Source organism: Antedon mediterranea, chromosome 3 (assembly GCF_964355755.1).
Source record: "Antedon mediterranea chromosome 3, ecAntMedi1.1, whole genome shotgun sequence".
NCBI classification, from domain to species: Eukaryota; Metazoa; Echinodermata; class Crinoidea; order Comatulida; family Antedonidae; genus Antedon; species Antedon mediterranea.
In genome coordinates this window covers 9,763,107-9,784,747 of record NC_092672.1, presented here as the reverse complement: position 1 = coordinate 9,784,747, position 21,641 = coordinate 9,763,107, and the positions used below count along the sequence as shown (strand labels likewise).

Below are 21,641 nucleotides of genomic sequence, written 5' to 3'. Positions count from 1 at the left end.
CGGTTGCAAATCCAGCCATGTCTCATTTAGAATTAGTTAACAGAGAGGGCGCTATATACTTTGTAAGAATTTTCCCGGGGTGATTGAACTAGTAAAAAAATTAATTCGCGCCTTACATTTTTCGGTAAAGAATCAAGAGTTGATACAAAACCACAACCGTCTGATATTTAATGTAAATAAGAAATACTAACATTTTGAAAGCACGATTCACTTAAGTCATGGATATAGTAGGCCTACTTACTTTGTATTCATTATCAACACCAATGACAATTAGGCCTAATTGATGAAATAACATAATTACTAACGTTAAGACGTGGGCCTACTACTTTTTAGTGCCATTGTATAATATAATATCGTGGGCCTGAAATAGTGGAATAAAGCAGAAAGAAATTATTAGAAATAAATTATTAGGAAAAAAAATCAGGCCGTGAATGGAATCCTCTCTCATAGTAGGCCTATCCTATGGGTATGCCCTATAAATAATAAATAAGGAGCTGCTCGATGCAAGTTCTTTGTCAGACAGACATGACACAAAGTTTTAAAAGCCACTTTGAAAGTCATATCAAGGATTTAGAAATAATAAACGTGGCTCCTTTTTATGACGTTTTTTAAAATAAAGCGGGTATTTTAAAAATAAAGTACGTAAGTTCTTCTCGTGCACGTTGGTGGCGTTATTTACAATGGGGAATTCCAAAATGATTATTGGAAAAACCCCACATCTGCCGAAAATCTTACACCACGCCCAGTTCCCATAAGAAGAACATTTTCCGTCATTATATTCATGTTTTCATGAAAGCTTAAAGCAAGATCGATAAACTTACTGTACAGGTAACGAATAATAATATTGTTTGATAAATTAAGTTTGTTTTTCTATTTTATTATAAACAGAATAGGGGACCAGCAGTATATAGCTACTATATCTTACACTCTCTCTGCTATAGCCTAGACCAGGCAGACCAGCGAAAATCATTTGTAGAGCAGGGGGAAGAGACCATGACCATGACCCCATTTTGTATTACCGTCGGCTTACTAAGAGGTCTAAAAGGGCCTGGAAAAAAGTATGAGATTAATCTTATAATGATATTATTAGTTCAAATTCATCATCGCTATATTCAGTAGGCCTAACCAACACTCCCTAAAATAACATATTTGTATTAATTGGTTTATCAATTTTATTCTAGAAGACTCAATTATTAAAGATTTTAGTTATGGTTTTCTGTGAAAGACTAACAAGGTTTCTTTATGTTTATTTAAAACTGAACAAATAATTTTATGAGGACGAGACAGTGACAGACTTGTTTTGAGTCCATCGACAAAATTAATGATATCTTTTGTTGTTGTTTTTTAGATCATTTAGAGAAAGTATTGGAAACATGGCATTAACTTTTGAAAAGGAGAAAATAAAACAACTTGTTTCTTGCCCCATCTGTGATGAGGACTATGATAGACATATTCACCTGCCAAAATATCTTCCATGTAGACAACATACCGTGTGCATTGTGTGTCTTAAAAAATTGATTCAACATAGTCCTGATGACAAGACGGTCAAATGCCCCTTCTGCAACCACAAGCATGTGCTACCTCCAAACGATACAGAACTTAATGAATACTGTTCAACTAACATAGAAGCGCTTTATTTAAAAGATTTACTTCAAGATCAACTTAAACCAAATCGGAGCAGATTGGACAGTCCTACTTGTGACAATTGTTGCTTAAAGAATATTGGATATGGCTGGTGTGAAGAGTGTAGTAAAGTTTTATGTAAAGAATGTTGTCATATGCATGACAGTTTTGAAATTGAAGGCCATCCTCAATCTACATCTATCCAATATATTGATCTGAAAGAGGTTAGAAGAAAAAGAAGCTGCACAAAGCACAAACGCCATTCCATTGCCTTGGTGTGCTATGATCATGAACAGGTAGAATACCTTTGCGACATGTGTGCCGAAGATGACCGACACACTGGCCATAATCTTACTGATCTGATAACAGAAATGGAAAAGACAAAACAAGAAGTCGATGAGTTATGTAACCAGGCTTTAAAGAAGTACAAGCAAGATTCTAATCGAAAGGGTCAATTGAAAAAAGCTGAAGTTACTTTGAACGAGAATTTGGAAGTTGTGAAATCACAGATTTCTAAATGTCAAGAAACATCCATGAGATTGCTGCAAGAATATGGAAAGCACAAGGAATGTGAGTTTCATACCATGGAGGAAGAGAAAACCTCTAAATTAAGAAAAGATGTAGAAGTAACTGAGCAGCTATGTAAAACCTTTGAGAATATCCAAACGGCAATTGAACAATTCCATCTTGCATCACCAGTTTCCATGATTGAAGAATCTAGGAAGATAATAAGTGATTTAAAAGAGTACCTTGCTTTTGAAAATGAAAAAGCAACAGTAAATGTCTTTATGGAAGTCGACAATGCTGATTTTGATAACAACTTCCAGACTTTGCTAAAAACAGCTAATGAAATCAGAACCAGTCCATCTCGATTTCAGATCTCTCACCCAACAGTAGCCTTTAAGGATCATCAGTTTGAAGTTCATATACAGTCAATTTCTAACAGCAATGTTTGTCTAATCGGTGGTCTTCAAGTAAGGGCAAGAGTTGATTTTCCTTGCTGTGATGATCATAAAGAAGCCCATGTGTTCAATCTTGATGATAACAAGAATGGAAAATATGCTTTAAAATTTACCCCAAAATCCACAGGCTTATACAAGTTTCACATTTATATAGAGGGTTTCGAAGCACCTACAGCAGACTTGGAAGTTTCTGTTCATCGCCTTGATATGGTTTTTCAAAAAATTGTTTTTTGTGATGAAATGTTCGAACTGAGAGCAATTTTCAGAAACAAAATGGAGCTTGATGAAATTAAGAATATTGATGTGGTATGTAAAGATGAAGTTTGTAATTCCATACAACTTACACTTAAACTCATTGACACTGACAATTTAGTTGCCACATTCCTTCCAAACAAACTTGGTAAGGTAGGAGTATGTATCACGTGCAATGGAATGAGGATAGCCGGACCATTTAAAACTTCAGTTTGTAAAAGAATTACCTGGGACACCGATAACATCACAGAAGATGAAATAACTGATGTTGCAACCAACAAAGATGGTGTTATCTACCTTGCAGATACTCAAATAAACAAAAGAATTATTTCCATTAATCAGAAGAAAGCAGCTATTGTCAATTCATACCAAAATGAAGGTACTTCTTTCATTGCTTTTGACAAAGAAGGCAAACTATTTGTGTTGTTTATAACAAATGGCAACAACACTGCTGAAAAGACCAAAACAGAACTTCACATACCAACTCCAGAGGGTCAGAGGTCTTTCATTTTGAAATCACTAGCTAACCCTGGTGGGTTTGCTGTGAGTCCATCTGGATCTGTAGTTTCTGTTTCTGACCAAGAAAAACATTGTGTTTTCTTTTACCAAACACCAGATGCCACAGATAAAAACACAATTATTTCGCCAATCAAGTCAATAGGAGAACGTGGCAATCATTGGGGTCAGTTTGTTAATCCAACATCCATATGTATACAGGGTAATGATAGGTTGTTCGTTTGTAATAAAGGCAATGGTCGGGTACAAGAGCTTGATCACATACACAATAATACAATTAATGTGTACGGGCCAGAGGTTCGTAGACTACAACATCCAGAAGCTATCTGTCTGTCTCCAGAGGGTTATCTCCTTATTTTAGATAGAGAAAAAATTGTGGCTATTAGGGTGGGCTCTTGCATCCAAAAAACACTGTTTGAAATTGAAATCAGCTGCCGTGACCGACTGTGTAACTTTAATCATTTAATTTGTTGCCTACCTGATTGCCAAATAGTGCACGTCTGCTGTGGCTATAATCATATTCGTGTGTTTCAGTATGAGCCTCTTGTTCATCGCTAGTCACTGTCACTCATATTATCCTGCATACTATATAACTGTATGTCACTGTTTGGGAAAGTCATCTGAGAAAGATCGCTGAGTCATATACTATGTATTTTAGAGTTACACTGAGGCTAAGGAAAACACTGAAAACACTCAATCAGCATTTTATCAGCTGAAAAACAGAATTCCTGTAAATATTCGGAATATTTCTAAATAACAGTCAAAACTTGTTATTGCAAACTAACATTTCAGTGCAATTACTAAAACAAATTATAGAATATTTATATAAATTTTCTAGTATGATTTTAAATATCTGTTAGTCTCACCAAGTTGACCACAGGCAGTTAAGACAAAGGCACAGCCCTAACAATAGGCACATATTCAAGGCATTCCTGCATGATAATGGTGATAGTCTTCTCAAATAAAACTGGAAGTCCAGTGTAACTCTACACATCTGGCATGTACATTTAAAAGTATCGGAATGAGTAGAGGGGCTATCCCTAGCCCTCGGCACATGTCGCTACTGAATGAAGCTAATGACCATACCAGGTCAAGACTTTTTATTGAACAAGCGTGTCCCAAAGGAAAGATGTGTGATGTGATTCTGTAAAATCATGGCATAAATTTAGACAAATATACATACTATATCAGAGCCAAATTATAGATAGAGCTCTGAAAGTAAATTGAAAATACAGTTTGACTGTATAGTATGTCATTTCTTTACAATTAAATATATGTTTTTAATATGCTGTATGGTAATGAGTTTGATGAACTCTATGTTTTTCATTTTGACTGGAGTTACTGAACAGAAAATGACATACAGCAGTGTTTTCAAATGTCAACACTGAACAAGATTTAGTAAAGATTTATTATATTTAATGACACAACTCAATCTTAAAATGCTGGGTTAAACGATTGCTACACATGGTATAATGTTCATGTATAATTAAGGTAAAATGAAGAAATGACAATTTAACATATCTTCTATATATGTATATAACATTGAATATTCTAAATTGTATGTTATTCTAATGAATATTTTAATGGAAAAGTTTAAATATGATGTGAGTTGTCAAATAGTTTTTAAACATATCTTTTTAATTTTGAGTTTTATGTAAGTTCTCTATAATTAACATAATGATTTTAATATCGTAGTTTTAATCATTTTATCGACTGTACTTATATTATTACATATTATATATTATATTGTTTGTTGAGACAATGGAACAATTTTATTGTATATACTAAATTCAAATGTTTATAGTCAAAACCTCACTATAGAAATGAGTTGGCTTGTAGTGGATTGAAATATGATATTAAAATAGTATTTAATTCAAAGAATTGTAATAATAGTATTCAAATTAACTAAATCATATGATATATCTTGATCAGCTAGTAAATATTGTTATTTTTATAGAATACTTAAATGCATTTCCTACTGAAATTATAAATTGGTGAGTATGACTTAATAAAGCAGCATAATCCATGTAACAATAATAGTAACTCATACCATTCCCTGAATCAATGGCATGTTGCATTTTACATGTTAGATGCTATTTAATGTGTTTGGGCCAAAATATAATATTGTTATTTTTAAAGAATACATTAAATACATTCCCTACTGAAATTAAGTTGATCAGTATGACCTAATAAATCAAATCCATGGTGTAAATGTATTGTTTGTTTTTGTTTTTCATTTTAAAAATATCTATATCAGAGTCACATACATTTATCAGAAAATATATGCAAGAAATTTAATAAAGAAGAAATGTAGTTCAATAAGTATAAATAATGTATAACCAGAACCAATCAGACCTGATATTTTATTTTTTATTTTTAAATGACAAAATATATATAATATAAATCCAAAGGCAAATTACTGAAAAAATGACGATGCTGTGGGTATCAGTGGCTGGGTCTCAATAGATATACAAAAGAAAGCGAAAAGCTAAATCAAAATGATAAAGTAAAACAGCCAGAAAAATTAGCAGAGCTTTCGGGCAACACTATAGCCTTTCATCAGTGCAATATATATATATATAAACATCAAAGGCACAGAATAAATTCTAAACCGCCCGGTGATATACTGAAATTAATTAATTAATTTGAAAGGATAAAGATGAGGAAATCTGTGAGAATGAGAAAAAGTCGCCCAAACCGAGACTCGAACCCGGAACCATCTGCTTGATATTTGATAATTTTCGATGAGCTATTAAAATATAATACCTTTTTATAAGAAATTTATAAAATATTAAAAAAACGCCCTCCCTGATCGTTCCAATGTTGAAGTAAACACTGAGTACTGCTGTATGTATATATATATATTGTTTTTGTGGCATTTGACCTATAACAACAGCATATACACCACCTATTGTTTTTGTTGCATGCTTCACTTCACTTTAAAGTTCTCTGTCTGGGAGTGTATTTTAGTTGTAAAATAATTATTTATGTAGTACAGTATTGTAGTAGGCTTTGGTCATTTTGAGTTAACTTATATAACCTACCTGATAAAATGTCAATGATGGAACATTAGTTTAGATAAGAACACAGGTGAGTGAAATCATTGCAATAGAAACCAAGTAAAGGTATTGAGTAAGCCTACACAAAAACAAATAGTATAGGCTATATACAGCATAGTTGTTGATTGGAACCTGGCCTTGGCATCTTTAATTATGGATCTACAACAGTATTATATTAATAGTCAGTAGGCAGTGTAAACAAGTTCTTTCATATACACATACAGAGTAGTACGTTTAGGCTCCCAAATGTATTTTAACTCAGCTATATTATCTGTAGCGTGTAGCATCTTCATATAAACATGGAATCTACAACAGGAAGTAATTGCAGTAAAATATTATATTTCAATATCACAAACATTATGTTAGGACATTATGTTAAGATAAAATCTTCTCACATACAGTTACTGACCTTTTTTCTTTACAGTATACTGTATTTCAGTTGGTCCAGGCAAAAAAAGGTAAGTCACTATTTTCACCGTCACCCTATAAAAATAGACTATTTTGCTCAAGAGGTTTACCTTGATGTCAAACATAAATTCTCAAAAGCAATTCCAATTTGGAATAAATAGTGAGCAATAGGCCATATCTCATATGATCATACTGTCTTGTCCATATCAAGAGATGAAGTTTAGAGATGTGTAGAGTAATTTGTATTTACTGTAATATTCAACACAGCTTTGCAATATGTTTCAATATAATTTCTTTTCTTTTTTATTTAGGAGATCATAATTTTTATGGAATAATCTAGATATCAGTGAAGAAAAATAAATATGATTTCATTTTTTCTTTTTACATCAATGGTTGTAATAACCATGGAAACGAACCCAGCCCCGAAAGGACATTTAAAGCCCCTTGGTAGCCATCGACCATCAGATGGACATATTGAAATCTTAACCACAGTGCCACGGCCAGTAGAATTCTGGGAGAAATATGTCAGCAAAGGAGAACCAGTGTTGTTTCGTGGTGCTGCAAACCCTTCTCCGGGACTTAAACTGTGGACAGACGAATACCTGCTTGAGAATTATGGAAAATTCAAGGTAAAGATTGAAAGTAAACTTGAGAAAGATAATTCACCAATTGGAGCATTTGGAATTGGACAGGACAGTTTGCAAAATTTTATTAGACGATACAAAGAAGATGATGTTTATATTGTGTCTCAGCTGCCAGATCCAATGGGAAAGGATGTTGTTGTTCCAAAGTGCCTTCTCTGTGGCACAATCCGTACACGCCTGTCTGAAGCTAATTTATGGTTCAGTTCTGGAGGAACAAAGAGTTTACTGCACAGGTAAATGAATCTATTGGTATTACACCCCTCCTCTACTGTACATTCTATTTAAGTACACTCATTTTATAAATTGCAATGTTGAACAAACTTCCTTTTTTACAGTTTCTTTCCTTACAAGCTCTTGTCTCATTATGTTTGTGTTTATCTTATTTGTATCATTTTTATGTGAATATTATGATTTTATTCATTCCAATAGGCAAAAAACATAGATGGTTATATCATTTATAAAAATAATTTATAGTTAACTATTTTTATCAACCTCTCCAGGGATTCAGATGATGCAATCAACTGCTTATACAATGGAACCAAGGATTGGATCATGATCCATCCTAAAGATGAGGGAAATATACCAATAGCCAAAGAGGTTTTAGAAGCATATGGAGGATTCTCTGTCATAGACCCTGAAAGAGTTGATCTCCTCAAACACCCTCAGTTTGTAGATGTTCCATGGAAGTATGTAAATGTCAAGGCTGGAGATTGTCTTTTTATTCCTAGGGGTGAATACATTTAAATTGTTGATTTCTCTAAAACAAAGTGCCACTAAAGCTTAATGGAAATGGGCATATAGGCTCGTTATAGACCCGTGGCTGTAGTAGTATCTTACCATGATAAGTACAGTATAACTAAAAACAATCTGCTGCTCCTTCGATACAGGGTTCCCTGCAATGCACATGTACATCTATGTACACATGACCAAACCAACTACTGTATATGCATTGTACCAACCAAAGGTTGAATTTTTTTTAATGTATTTATTTAGAGAGGGCAACCCTTCCACCTGAAACCGCTTGTCAGCTGATATCCCGGGGCCCCGGATATTTATATATATATATATATAAATCTAAAGGCAAATTACTGAAAAAAATGACAATGCTGTGGGTATCAGTGGCTGGATCTCAATGGAGATACAAAAATAAAAAGCGAAAAGCTAAATCAAAACGATAAAGTAAACAGCCAGAAAAGTTAGCAGAGCTTTCGGGCAACACTAGCCCTTCATCAGTGCAAGTGAAGGAATTTGGATAACGTCAGAGTATAAAGCTGGCAAGTGCTAAATTAATCTTTACAATATACAATGTAAACATTTCATAAACATAAAGAAGTCCTTTTCATGTAAAATGATTTATAGGTTGTCATCATACAGTAAGTTACTGCAGTTTTCACAAATCAAATTTTGTTTGTGATTTATCAACTTTCAACATATATTGTCATTCCACAGGCTACTGGCACCTGGTAACATCAGGAGGAAACAAAAACCTTGCGGTTTCACTTCTTTTTGGTCGTATTGATAACTTTGAAACACACAACTGTGACAGTACCAATGTAGATGCAAAGATGCACTTGACGGAAGTTGGTACGGTTTGGACATATGATGGCTTTGGTATTCAAACTATGGGAAATAATAGTCCATTTGAATTAAAGTAGGTGTATCAAAAATAATGTATTAAAATGTCTTTATTTCTGTAATATTTTACTGTACTGTCGTTGTGTATGCAAATAGTGAGAGGTGGCTTTGCGTTGAATTAAATTGATAAATATTAATATATTTAAAAGGAAATCTACCAATTTATGATGTTTGCCAACCATCTGAAGTGGCCTTTGTAATGTGTAAATTTGTCACACAGTTGTCAATGGTATTATTGCAACAATTTGGTACTTCTAAATGCTTGACTAACTGGAAATTCAATGAAAATTAATAGCTGTAATTATCACTAAACTGGTTTTAATTAGCAAATTATTAACATAAATTTAGTTTATTATACGGTACAAAATACTATGTTTGCTCTTTCAGTGAAACAATACATGAAATGTGCATAGAGAATTTACAGTCCCGTATCACAGTAGAATACATCATGGAGTTTCTAATGGAGGTAGTATTCCTACTGTCATTTAAAAATATTTTATAGTGTTTACGATTTAGATTTGCTTGGCCTATAGAACTATATAATGTAATATGCAGGTCCATAGCCACGAGAAATAAGGTGGTGCGGTCGTCACAAGAAAAGGGGACTGTGCTGGCCACAGGTTTGTCAAAGGCCTAGATGAGAAAAGATGGCATTGCAACCACAGGTGGCTACAGCCCTGATAGGTGGCTAAAATATATTGTCTTTTCTGACAAAACTTGGGCAATTAAGGTTCAGAGGTCACATTATTTTTTGGCAAATACTAATAATATAATACAATTTTAAAAAGTCAAAACAAGGACAATAGAGAAATTGGGACACATGAGGTGCTGTACAATGGTAGATAGTTAAGTCAATTTGAGACCTTTGTCCTGATTTGTAATGTGAATAATTGGATGTTTATGCCATCACTAATATTTAATTAATTTCACCAGAGTTTATTTCTTTTCATTGTAATCAAATAAATAACAGAGAAAAATCAAAATTATGCTTTTTTATTTACTTTTGACAGGAATTACAATCTGAAGATGTCAGAAATATAGTTTTCAAGGAATGGGTAGATTCTTATGAAGAGTATGTTAGAAATGCTGCCATACAGGTATTTCATTCGTAGTTTATTTTACATGTACTTCCAAACAAATCTGTTATACTACACCTCGTCCCATTCCTGCCACTCTTACTGGAAATAGTATGTATGCTGTATATTATTTTCCAATCAAACAAATCCACTTATTATGTGCAAAAGATTGTTCTAATTCAATACTAATATTTCTTTATTTAATTTTCATATATTTAGTATGTCACTATTCTTGGAGATACTGATCAGAAAGGTTACGTCACGTGTGACAAGGTGAAAAGCCTTCCCTTAGATCAGTTGAAAGAGCTTGCGCAACTTATGAGTATGGATCCTGGAAACACAGAGGAACTTGAATATTATTCAATATCACAAAAGGACATTACGTAAGTTACATAAAACATTACAAAAATTAAGTACAACTACAAATCCAGTTCTGGTTTGAGTAAATTCATTTTTAATTAACTGATTTTTCAGAAATTTATTTATTGATGTTCTTGAATCTGAAATCTCTGCAAACCAGTTGATAAGTGTTGAAGAGTTGTCAAATGAATATTTGAGAATTGGTGGAACTGAGCAAGGTGCTCTAACTGTAAGTTTAGGGGTTTTCCTACAGGGTTTCCTGTTGAGAAAGACTATCTCTTTCACATTACCCACACACACACAATTGGGCATCAACAGAGATGTTCGTATGGTGTACCCTCAGTGTGTGTAAACTCCAGAGTTAATGCAAAAGATGTACACCTTTGGCTTAGTCAGATGTGTAAGTTTGGTTTTTTAGTAGAGAAACTGTTAAAAAAATAACACCAAATAAGCAGTTGTAACATTTTTCGTGCTCTCTTTCAATTCATTTCAATTCAATTTCTTTATTGCTGCAAATGCCATCAAGGGCTAATATCCGCTTAAACATACTACATCATACAAACATAATTATACATATTTACATTTAAAATTTAAACACATAAAAATTATAGTCATTACTACTGTAGTACTGTAGTTATTATTTTTATTATGATTATTGTTTCTTTTTCTTATGTAGATTGTTAGCATGCTTGATGTCAATTCAGATAACATCATTAGTAAAAAGGAATTACTTGAAAATATGAATCAAGTGGTTTCGATGTACGGCCGCATTCAAGTATTTGGCAATGGTAGGTGGAATGTTTGCAAACAATTCAATTCAATTCAATTCACTTTCATAACACATAACAATATTCTAAAAAATAAATGTAAGTAAGTAAAACAATCTATACCACATGTCGCACATAATAATGCCGTCGGAAAACCGTCGGTTTTCAACTGGAGTGAAAAAACATTATAATGGCTATACTGATAACAAGTTAACATACGTAAAAGTATACATGAAATTATGTATACAGAAGTTCAATCCATTTTCTGTGTAACTTTGAATCTTTTAGAATTCGAGAAAACAAAGAAATAATGTACTTTTAAATAAAAAATCAAAATAGACTAATTAAAGCTTAATCATAATGAATTAACAATCACAGTGGTGTGTACAGAATGAGTCACAACAGATGTGCACAATTCTGATGGTAAAAAAATTTAAATAAAATTAATAAAATTTAGTTTTGATTGAATTAATTGTATATTATATTAGTTATAAACTTGACCATCATGCTTACAAGGTTATTTCTTGTATGATAATAAATATGTATTTAATTGTATACTAATCAAAAAACCTGCCTATCAATAGTCAGAGCTGCTGAACTGAAATCACAGAAAATTTTAAACCTGGATGAACTTATTTGATTATGTCGGGTAATGTTTTTTATTTTACTTCAGGTGCTATAATGAATGGTGTGGAGTTTGATTTTGCAAACAGACAAACAAATGAAATACCAGATGCAGACGAGTACCAAAAGGATGAATTATAAATAACAAAAATTAATTATTGATGATTTGGAATATACAATTTAAATTATTTTATTTTATGTTTTTTTTCTTTAAACATTTCTTGAAAATGTATGATATTTCAAAAAGAAATTTCCCTTTTTGTTATAATTTCTCTATAAAATTCAATCAACAGTGTCTTAATATCGTTTTTTATTAGTAAAAACACACCAAACTAATCGCCTCACATGTGGCTTGGCTTTTTAACTATAAGATTACATTATGCACTTTTAAATAACCCTCACTATAATAATATTTAAATTAAATAATAATGCAATAATAAAACATTCCATAACGCATTCACTTTTTATTTTATTATTTATATAACATTATATTGTTAGAAAAGTAGTAAATTCTATTTTTTGAGAATCGAAAATAAAAAATAAGACAAATTTCGTTGAGTGTACTATTTTGTATATAAAGAGTCATTTAGCTGTTAAAAGTAAGAGACATAGAGAAATTGAACTGTGACATGAATTAACTCCTCGGATTTCATTTCAAATAAAACTGAATACATGTTGATTGTAAAATAAAATTCAAAGCTAAAAATTGACTGGAGGTCAATAAACCGTTTATTTTGTCATTTTATAAGTGAAAATATTATTTGTTTCAGCTTTTTTTTTCTATGGAAGTGATACACACAATGTACTAAAAAATGTCCTATAAAAAGTCTGCTTGTATTAATCTTAATGTTTCATGTTTTTGGGGTAAAATATTATCATCTTTAAGTTTTCAACACCGTTTTTTAGCAGCAGCCCCAAAAATGTTTCGTTTGTTATCTCAACTATAGAGGGCGATAAAAGTAATGAAAAAAGAGTGGTCGATGAGGGAGCTATGAGGGAAAAAAGGAAGCTAAAACAAAAAACACAATAACGGCGGTGCAATTTAAAAGCATAAATTGTTTATAATTATAATAATTCATGATTTTTCACCTGTTATTAATGATAATTATATAGGTACTAAGCTACTGTAAATACATTGCGGCGTAACTAATTAGGTGATAGCTACCTAGGCCTAGCCGGATGATTCACCTAGGCCTAGCTAGGCTAGGGCCAGGCCTCTAGAGGCTTGAATTGGAAGCCTTGCTTCCCGCTTGGCTTGGCCTACTACTAGGCTTAGCCCGGCCATCTACTACTACTAGAGGCCTAGGCCTACTATAATACTAGCATATAGTATATAATAGGCTATTACAATTATACTCCTCTATAGCATAGGCCTAGCCGGACTAGTATAGGAAGGACTCTAGCTAGTCTAGGAAAATTGGGAGCCTAACTCTAGGCTAGCTACCTATAATTGACTAGGCCCTACCTAGTACTAGTAGGCCTAGCCTAGTAGGGGTACCGTAGTAGGTCTGTCTGTAGTGTAGAGATTAGTCTAGTAGTACAGTAGTAGTAGTAGAGACTCAAGACTAGCTAAGCGAGGCCTATATAGGCCTGCCTATCCCTATATTATTATAGTCTGGCTGTAATACTAATTAATAGAAAGGTTTGAAAGAACCTATCTACTCGGTTACTAATAACTATATGTATTGACTATACCGGTGCTACTGTACTAATCTTGCTAGCCTAGGTCCACCGTAGTCCAGCCTAACTAGAGTTAGGCCTAGGCTTGCTATGCCTACTGTAGACTGTATATGTTGAAATTAAATTTTTTTTTTAAATGCCTACTGTAGTGGGGCATACTAAACTAAATGATGGTATTATAATTAAACTAACAATGCATTTACAGCAGAACAGTTAGTTCTTTCCATTTGTGAGTACAGAACTTTCCTTCCATCCAATCTAACCAATTCTTTGCATGCCACACCTTCAAACACATTGACATCCATCCACCCACCCTACCTAGATAACATTGTTTTTCTATTATTGCTTATCCCAAATCTGTTCAGGCTGTCTGTTGTAGCATCTTGTATATTAAAAATGGTGCAGAAATCACAAGTTAGAGTTGTCATTCGAATCCGTCCAGCAAAATCAAATTCAGAGTCAACCAGCACTACACCATTTAAACCATGTGTCCATCAACTTAGTGAAAAATCCCTTGAGATTGTCAACTGGCGAAACATTGGAGAAACACTTAAGTATGAATTTGACACAGTTCACAATGATGCAGCAACACAAGAAGATGTGTACAAGTCAAGTGTTGAGTCTTTCTCAAAACAGATTCTTATTGGTCAAAATGCAAGCATATTTGCATATGGCCCAACAGGTGCAGGTAAATGAATGGACATACAATGGTTATATTTACAGATACAGTATACTGTTACAGTACATTAACTAATAAAAGATGTTGACAGTACTCATAAGTTTAAGTGAACACTCTTTTCTCTATATATCTAAATTGTGGTCTAGTACAGTATCAGAGTTACAGTGCAGTGAACATAGCTTGTTCTGCATTAAATTGAAAAAAAAAATTGATATACTGTACCCCCAATTGTAATCTGGTAGGAAGATATAACTACCAGCCACAGTTCAGTACATTCTAAAATGAAAAAACCATCGGATTGCAAAACTTTTCCAGAGTAAGTCAAATCTATTTACAATTGTGAGGCTATTTTTTTTGTATGATTTTTTTCAGGAAAGACACACACAATGCTTGGTACTGAAACTCATCCCGGCATAATTCCACAAGCTATTGTTGATGTGTTTGCTAAAATCAGTGAAGAAAAGCTTAAGACTTCTTCCTGGGAATACCAGGTATACATATCATATTTGGAGATATACCAAGAAAAGGTAATGTTAATATTATAACACACGCTAAGCTACATTAGCTTAGCTTGGTTTTTGTCTCATAGAGCATTGGTAATGTTTTGCGATTCAAAACAAAAGTCAGTGGGTCTCTTTAATGGCATGGTCAGATCCTAAAATAGTTGTGGCAGATTATGTTCTGCTTTGGTCAAAATCTGACCAGTGACCCAGCCGAATCTGAGATGAAAGTGAAAGATTTAGTTTTTCTTTTTTTTTTCTACATTATTTGCATTATTCCTATTCACAGGTGTTTGATCTGCTTGAACCAAAAGATCAGGATTTAACTATAAGGCAAGACCGACAAAACAAAATTGTCATTCCAAATTTATCAGAGAAGAAAATAACAAACATTGATGATTTCACGTCTGTTTTTGTACCAGCTAGTCAAAATAGGTTTGTTTCATTCATTCTACATTGTTGATAAATCAGAATACGGTTTGTGGATAACCATACTGATTCCAGACAAACCTACACAAGATGGTCTACATAATTATTTGGGAAGGGAGGTGTTTTTTGGACTCATTAAAAAAAAAAATCCTGACATCTGACCGGATTTGAACCCAGGACCCTGGGATCTATCTGCCCAAAATGTCACCACTAAAAATGGTTATGTTTAACGTTAATTGATATTGAATAAAATGCTGTATTTTATCTACAGTATCTTCTACTGAACTTTGCTGGAATATTAGATTTAGTCTCCATAACAATTTTTATTTTTATAGAACAGTTGCAACAACAAAGTTAAATTCTAGATCAAGTAGAAGTCATTCTATATTGCTTGTAAAGGTAAATTTCTAACTTATTTAAGATTAAAAAATATCAATTTATTGTACAGCATATTATCGCAAACCATGATATCAGAACAGGTTGAAGCATCTAGTAAACCATAGTTCTTGTGGTAGAAAAATTCTTTCTGGGATATGGAATGGTCTGCACATCTGGTTAGTGTGTTGGAATGGCGCTATATAAATCGAACGATTGATTGATTGATTTCCCACAAGTAGAGCTACCCTGGTATAGGTACTTTACAGACAGTCAAAAGAATGGCTAAAGGAGTGGTGACGTCAAAGATCTATTACCTCCATACAAGATGATTGAGATCTTGGATGCTTCTGCTTGACAGATATTTTCAAAGATATAAAAAAAACTTTCTGAGAATATAGTCATTCAGTTCTTCTGACACTTATTACAAACATGTTACTTAGGTCATAAAAAAGGAGCAGTGTAGCCCTTACAGAATGCTTACGGGCAAGATGTACTTGATTGATCTAGCAGGAAGTGAAAACAACAAACGCACTGGAAATAAAGGCATCAGGTAAAGACAACATTACAAGTTTATTCCACATCAAGGGCATTACGATTTGTTCTCATTAGGAGACAATGTTAAGACATGCATAGTTACAAAGCATCCAAACTGCCATCTGTGATGGGTAAAAAGTCCTTCAATTTCGTCCTAGTGTGGACCAAGCTTTATTATTGGATTTTATAAAATCTCTATTAAATCTGAATAGGCTGAAATCTACAATTATAAAATATTTAATACTTACGATCATGTATTCTGGTAGTTTAACTAATAACAGAAAAGGCAATCAAAGCCTCTACAGAACAATTTATAGATTATAGACAAGGTTTGTGCAATGAATAGTCCCTCTTACATTTTGATTTATTTGCTGTTGTAGATTGAAAGAAAGTGGTTGTATCAATACATCTCTGTTTGTACTCGGCCAGGTTGTTGATGCTCTGAATAGAAATATGGTAAGATTACATCAGTACTACATACTAACTATATTAACGACTTTCACATTGATGACTCTACTAACTTTATACTGTACTTGCCTAACATTACTCCAGAAGACAGATATCATAACAAATAAAATAAAGACATTCTTTATGGTGTACCGCAAACCTACCTTTTCAGTATCATTTTACTAGATATAGGTGTGTTTCCATCACAAAATGTCTATAACCACACTAATAACTGTATTCTTTTTTTTCAGCCGAGGGTGCCTTACAGGGACAGCAAATTAACCAGATTACTGCAGGTATGTCTTTTTATTTACCAATACTCACTTAAGATGTTTTATCAAGGAATAATAGTATAGTCAAGAGGCCCAGTGGTTAAGACACAGGCACGGAAAAATACATTCATATCGCCACAAGGAAATCGACAGTCTTCTCGGAGAAGTAAATAAAACTTGTGGTCAAGTGTACACATCTGATTGATGCATTTGAAAGAATCCAGTGCATATTTCATAAAAGAGTTACCAAGAGTTTTGGTATATTTCAGCTCCTGTCATTACAAACATATGGTTTTATAGTGGTTAAATCACCTTGTTATGGAAATTATAATGTGTTCATATTCTTTTCATGCAAAGGATTCCTTAGGTGGTAACAGTCATACATGTATGATTACCAATATTTCTCCTGAGGAAAGCTCATATATGGATACTTATACCACTCTGAACCTGGCAGCAAAGTCTAAAACAGTAATCAACAAACCAATTACAAGTCAAACTTATGGTAGGCAATATTATTGTATTGCATCCCCTCTTTAATTTACTGTTTTTTAATGCTTTTATGCTGCATAGTCTTCTGACTGCTCCAGGTTTTGACAAGGCTTTCTGATGAGATCCTTCCAAGATGACCTATTTTGTGCAATTTGTCTCAATATATAGAAGTATTTAATTGTTTTAAATATGAATGGAGCGGATCAGACTTTGGTTGGTGTAATTCGGCAAAATACAGGTAGAATAATACGGCAAAGTATCTTCTTTGGGCCTGAGGATGTGGCCTACCTTCCATGATATTCCAAAAGCATTCTTAATTTGCATTGTTTACTTGACTTCTACTGGTAAAGTCAGTTGACACACTGCTGATGTTGTTGCTGAGTTTCTTAACTTTTTCACATTCTGGTAATATATCTTACAAAAAAAACCCTGCAAAGTATTTCATTTAAAGGAGGTACCAAGATTTTTCTAGACATAAATTGATCCATTGCAGTGCATTGCCTTTTTGCTAATGTATGTTTTAATTTCAGAAAAACCAAAACCTCAAACTTCAAAGAGGAAACATGAAATCCAGGAAGGAGCTGTTAAAAATAAGAAATTAAAACCAAACAAACTAGAAATAAAAGATCAGAAAATGGTTTTGAATAAGAAAAAATCTTTAGAAAATCAAACAGAAACAAAAGCAGGTAACATGCATGCACCACCTGTAAAGTTTCTAAGTCCATTCTTAAGGAAACAAAGACATTTCCATGATGATGTGACTGCAAAGTTACTGTCCCTTGAAGAGAAACTTATGAAACTGCAAGACAAGCAGGATACATCAGAAGATGCGGATGCAAGTCTTCTCCATAAAGATATGCTGGATGATATCCAGAAAAGCAGGAATGATATGGAATGGATGGTGAAAAAAAATAAGGAATTGTCTGCTCGATTAGGAGGAACATGTAGTCTAGAGAATGAAAGAACTAAAGGAGGAAGGACAAGTATGTATTTATTTCATGTTTTCATTTGTATATGTATATACTGTATATTATTTAAGCATTAATTTTATTGTGTAATTTTATTGATTTTGTTCAGTAAATTTGTAGCTTAAAGTTGTGTGCGCTGATTAAATTAGCAATAAATCAGTATAATTGGTTTTTATTATCTTGATTTCTAGAAGATGTACATTTTGTTAAGGCAGTGAAAGTAGAATCTGTGAGTATACATTATTTTCACTATCAGTATTAAATTTATTAAGATTAAATTTTTGTTTAATAAATTTTTAATCTTAAAAATAAAGATTGTAATGGCTGTTCTAAAATGGCCATCCTTTCCTTAATTCTAAATTTGGAAATTATTATAATAGTTAGAGGAGCTAACTAAGATACTAAGATATTAAAATTTGTCAAGCAACTCTTGGTCTGTAGCCACTTCAGTGGCACGGAAAGCCGCCCAACTCGCTCCATGGTTCTGGTTATAGGATAATTTTACATCACAGTACATTATTCACCACCCGTGTGTACTTTTAAAAACCTATGTATTTTTAAACTGTAGTACTCTTGTGTACTAGTTTCATACTGTGCCTTGTGTTTTATGAATATCATAAAATAAATGTATTCATCATCACAAGCCTCAGCATGTTTCTGCCACAGTGCACGATCTCTAGCTGCTCCCTGCCACTGCACTGTTCCCCAATACTTGTGTATTTCATCTCGCCATCTCACTCTTTGTCTTCCTCTATTTCTACTCCCATCCATCGGTCTCCATGATGTCATTAGCGAAGTCCATCTATTGTCTCTTCTCCTACTGATATGTCCAGCCCACTTCCACTTGTTTGTTTTCTCACCCATTCATTTGTTTTTCTGTCTTTATATATGATTCCGAGCATATTTCTTTCCATGTTGTGCTGTGCTGTTGCTATTTTCTTTTCCATTTTATTTGACAGTGCCCAGGTCACAGCTCCATATGTCATGGTTGGTAACACGCATTGATCAAAGACCTTTCTTTTTAGGCTTAACGGTATTTCCCCTCTCATGATGTTGCTCAGTTTACCATATTGGTACCAGCCCAATCTGATTCTCCTCTTTATCTCCTGTTCTTGATTCTTTTCTCTCAGGCTAAATCTCTGCCCCAGATAGATATATTCATTTACTTCATCAATTTTATTGCCATTAACAGTCACAGAACCATGAGGTACCATGGAATTTGCCATAACTTTTGTTTTCTTCATATTCATTTTCAATCCACAGCATTTGCTGGCATTTGCAAGGTCTTTAAGCATATACTCCACTTCACTGATTTGCTCTCCCAGGACAACAATGTCATCTGCAAACCTCAAATGATTAACTTTTTCTCCATTGATATTCACTCCTTTATCCTCCCATTCCAGTGAGCGAAATATGCCTTCCAAACAAGCTGTAAACAGTTTAGGTGAAATTGTATCGCCTTGTCGGACACCCTTCTTTATGTGGATTTTCTAGCTTGGTTTGTGCATCGTAACTGTGGTAGTGCAGTTGGTGTAGATGTCCTTGAGTAGGTTAATGTACTTATAATGAATTTCCTGATCTTCCAGAGAATGTATTACCCGAACACAATTATAAATACGATCAATAAAATGTAATAATAATAAATAAATTTAATAATGTACTGTACTTAATTTTCACATAAACAAATTTTTTTTAAATTTAATATCTGCTTAATAATGTAAAAAAAATTTAAAATCAATTGTATACAAAATTTATGTATTTTTGTATGAATGTTAACTTTCTTTTAAACTTGTATTTGTAAGTGTTTTGAATAGTTTAGTTTTATTGTTCTTTTCTATCCTTTTATTAACAAACGTTAATGCTGCTATGTTTTTTTAAAAAATATATATAACAAAATATATAAATGAATAAACACAAAATGTATTCTTTGACTTAATAATAGAACAACACCTTACAAGAAAGAGTTATGTTACTTTTTTACAGAATGGGAAAGAAAATATAGCACAGAGAATATTTCAACCTGACCCTAACCAACAAGCTAAACATAGTGAGTACTATTTATTTTGTTAAATTTTCCATTGTGCCATGAACATACATTCGTTTCTGTTAGTGTGTGGTTTACCTTAGCCGAGAAATAGCTGCACACACTTGTCATAATAATTTCAGTGATAGCCAAATTTTACATCTATCATCAATCATGTAGTGGCAAAATGGCATCTGTCCTGTAAACCAAAAAAAAGCCACACTCTCTATGCTACCAATCTACTAGTTGTCTTTTTCAATTAAATTAATCTAAAACATTAAATCAATGATGCGTTTTATTTTTTCTTCTTCCTGTGAAGAAATATATGTTGAAAGAAAACATGAATTAGAACTTTCTTTATCATTGTTTCAAGATTATAGAAATAAATAAGTAATGATCCCAATTAGAATTGTTTCAGTGTCCAAATATGAATTGCCTGAGATGTTAACATTCAGATTGCAGCTTCACTATTGAAAAATAATTTACAAAAACTTTACACACAAATGTAAATTTAAGTAACTTTGTTAATGGCTGTCTAATGTTTTTTATTTAAAAAAAAATAAACTAGTACATTTTTTGAATTTTTTTTTTGCCAGTTTCAGAATGTACATTATCAAATAATTATATTTAAAATGTATATAAAAATTTATTTAAATTGTTTATGATGTTCTTATTTAATTTGTAATGAAGAAAGTCAAAAAACACACCCAACGCAGCAAGGGGATAAGCTCTCTGCAATCCAGGGCTCAGTATAATTTAGAACTGGTTCCTACCAGTCAATCCTCTTAAATGTTAATCCTATGAACAAAGATTAAAATATTTCAATAGACTAAAGAAAGTGAACTTTGAGACTGAAGAGATTATCATTCAGTTTGAAGGGATTACCAATCTACAAATGTGAGAGATTTACAAAATACAAAAAACTAAATTTGTGGGAAAATATGACGAATAATGCTGTTAAAAATATAATCTTTAAAAGAGCTAATTCACACCAGTACATTACAACATAGGTTTTTGTTTCTATCGTTTCAGATTTGTCTGTGCTAAATTTATTAAATACAGGTTCTGTCAAAGAGCTACGCTCTCTTCAAAGTATTGGTGAAAAACGGGCAAAATTAATTGATAACTGGAGACAAATGTATGGGGAATTTAAATGTATTGATGATCTCAGTCAGATACCAGCGATGACTGCTAAAGTTGTCGAGACTATTAAGAAAAATAATCTTGTTACTTTTTAAACAAGCATTTAATTTCCAGTCAATTGTAATTAATTTGTAAATTGTTAATTAATTGTACATAATTTGTAATGTCTCAAT

The 21,641-nt window shown here is 32.8% G+C and overlaps 2 protein-coding genes across 2 annotated transcripts; both read left to right on the top strand.

Moving 5' to 3' along the window:
• Window positions 1–6,289: 6,289 nt before the first annotated feature.
• Window positions 6,290–12,654, top strand: LOC140044795 (uncharacterized). Its single transcript, XM_072089458.1, has 11 exons — window positions 6,290–6,443; window positions 6,837–6,870; window positions 7,132–7,697; window positions 7,965–8,194; window positions 8,914–9,115; window positions 9,487–9,565; window positions 10,110–10,196; window positions 10,395–10,558; window positions 10,650–10,764; window positions 11,212–11,323; window positions 11,976–12,654. Exons 3-11 carry the CDS (start codon window positions 7,183–7,185, stop codon window positions 12,065–12,067), a joined length of 1,596 nt encoding a protein of 531 aa, XP_071945559.1. The 5' UTR covers window positions 6,290–6,443; window positions 6,837–6,870; window positions 7,132–7,182; the 3' UTR covers window positions 12,068–12,654.
• Window positions 12,655–12,939: 285 nt separating this feature from the next.
• On the top strand, window positions 12,940–21,641 carry LOC140043537 (kinesin-like protein KIF22-A). Its single transcript, XM_072088062.1, has 13 exons — window positions 12,940–13,039; window positions 13,972–14,294; window positions 14,658–14,812; window positions 15,075–15,220; window positions 15,550–15,613; window positions 16,033–16,142; window positions 16,507–16,582; window positions 16,825–16,869; window positions 17,203–17,347; window positions 17,865–18,317; window positions 18,494–18,531; window positions 20,286–20,349; window positions 21,358–21,641. Exons 2-13 carry the CDS (start codon window positions 14,003–14,005, stop codon window positions 21,561–21,563), a joined length of 1,794 nt encoding a protein of 597 aa, XP_071944163.1. The 5' UTR covers window positions 12,940–13,039; window positions 13,972–14,002; the 3' UTR covers window positions 21,564–21,641.

What these genes read in the sequence shown, in the direction of transcription:
- LOC140043537 (XM_072088062.1), top strand. Translation starts at nt 14,003, where the DNA reads ATGGTGCAGAAATCACAAGTTAGAGTTGTCATTCGAATCCGTCCAGCA. An exon ending in GTACCAGCTAGTCAAAATAG is followed by an intron (nt 15,221 to 15,549) that starts GTTTGTTTCATT and finishes TTATTTTTATAG; the next exon opens with AACAGTTGCAACAACAAAGT. An exon ending in ATGCTCTGAATAGAAATATG is followed by an intron (nt 16,583 to 16,824) that starts GTAAGATTACAT and finishes CTTTTTTTTCAG; the next exon opens with CCGAGGGTGCCTTACAGGGA.
- LOC140044795 (XM_072089458.1), top strand. Translation starts at nt 7,183, where the DNA reads ATGATTTCATTTTTTCTTTTTACATCAATGGTTGTAATAACCATGGAA. An exon ending in ACAAAGAGTTTACTGCACAG is followed by an intron (nt 7,698 to 7,964) that starts GTAAATGAATCT and finishes CAACCTCTCCAG; the next exon opens with GGATTCAGATGATGCAATCA. An exon ending in ATATCACAAAAGGACATTAC is followed by an intron (nt 10,559 to 10,649) that starts GTAAGTTACATA and finishes CTGATTTTTCAG; the next exon opens with AAATTTATTTATTGATGTTC.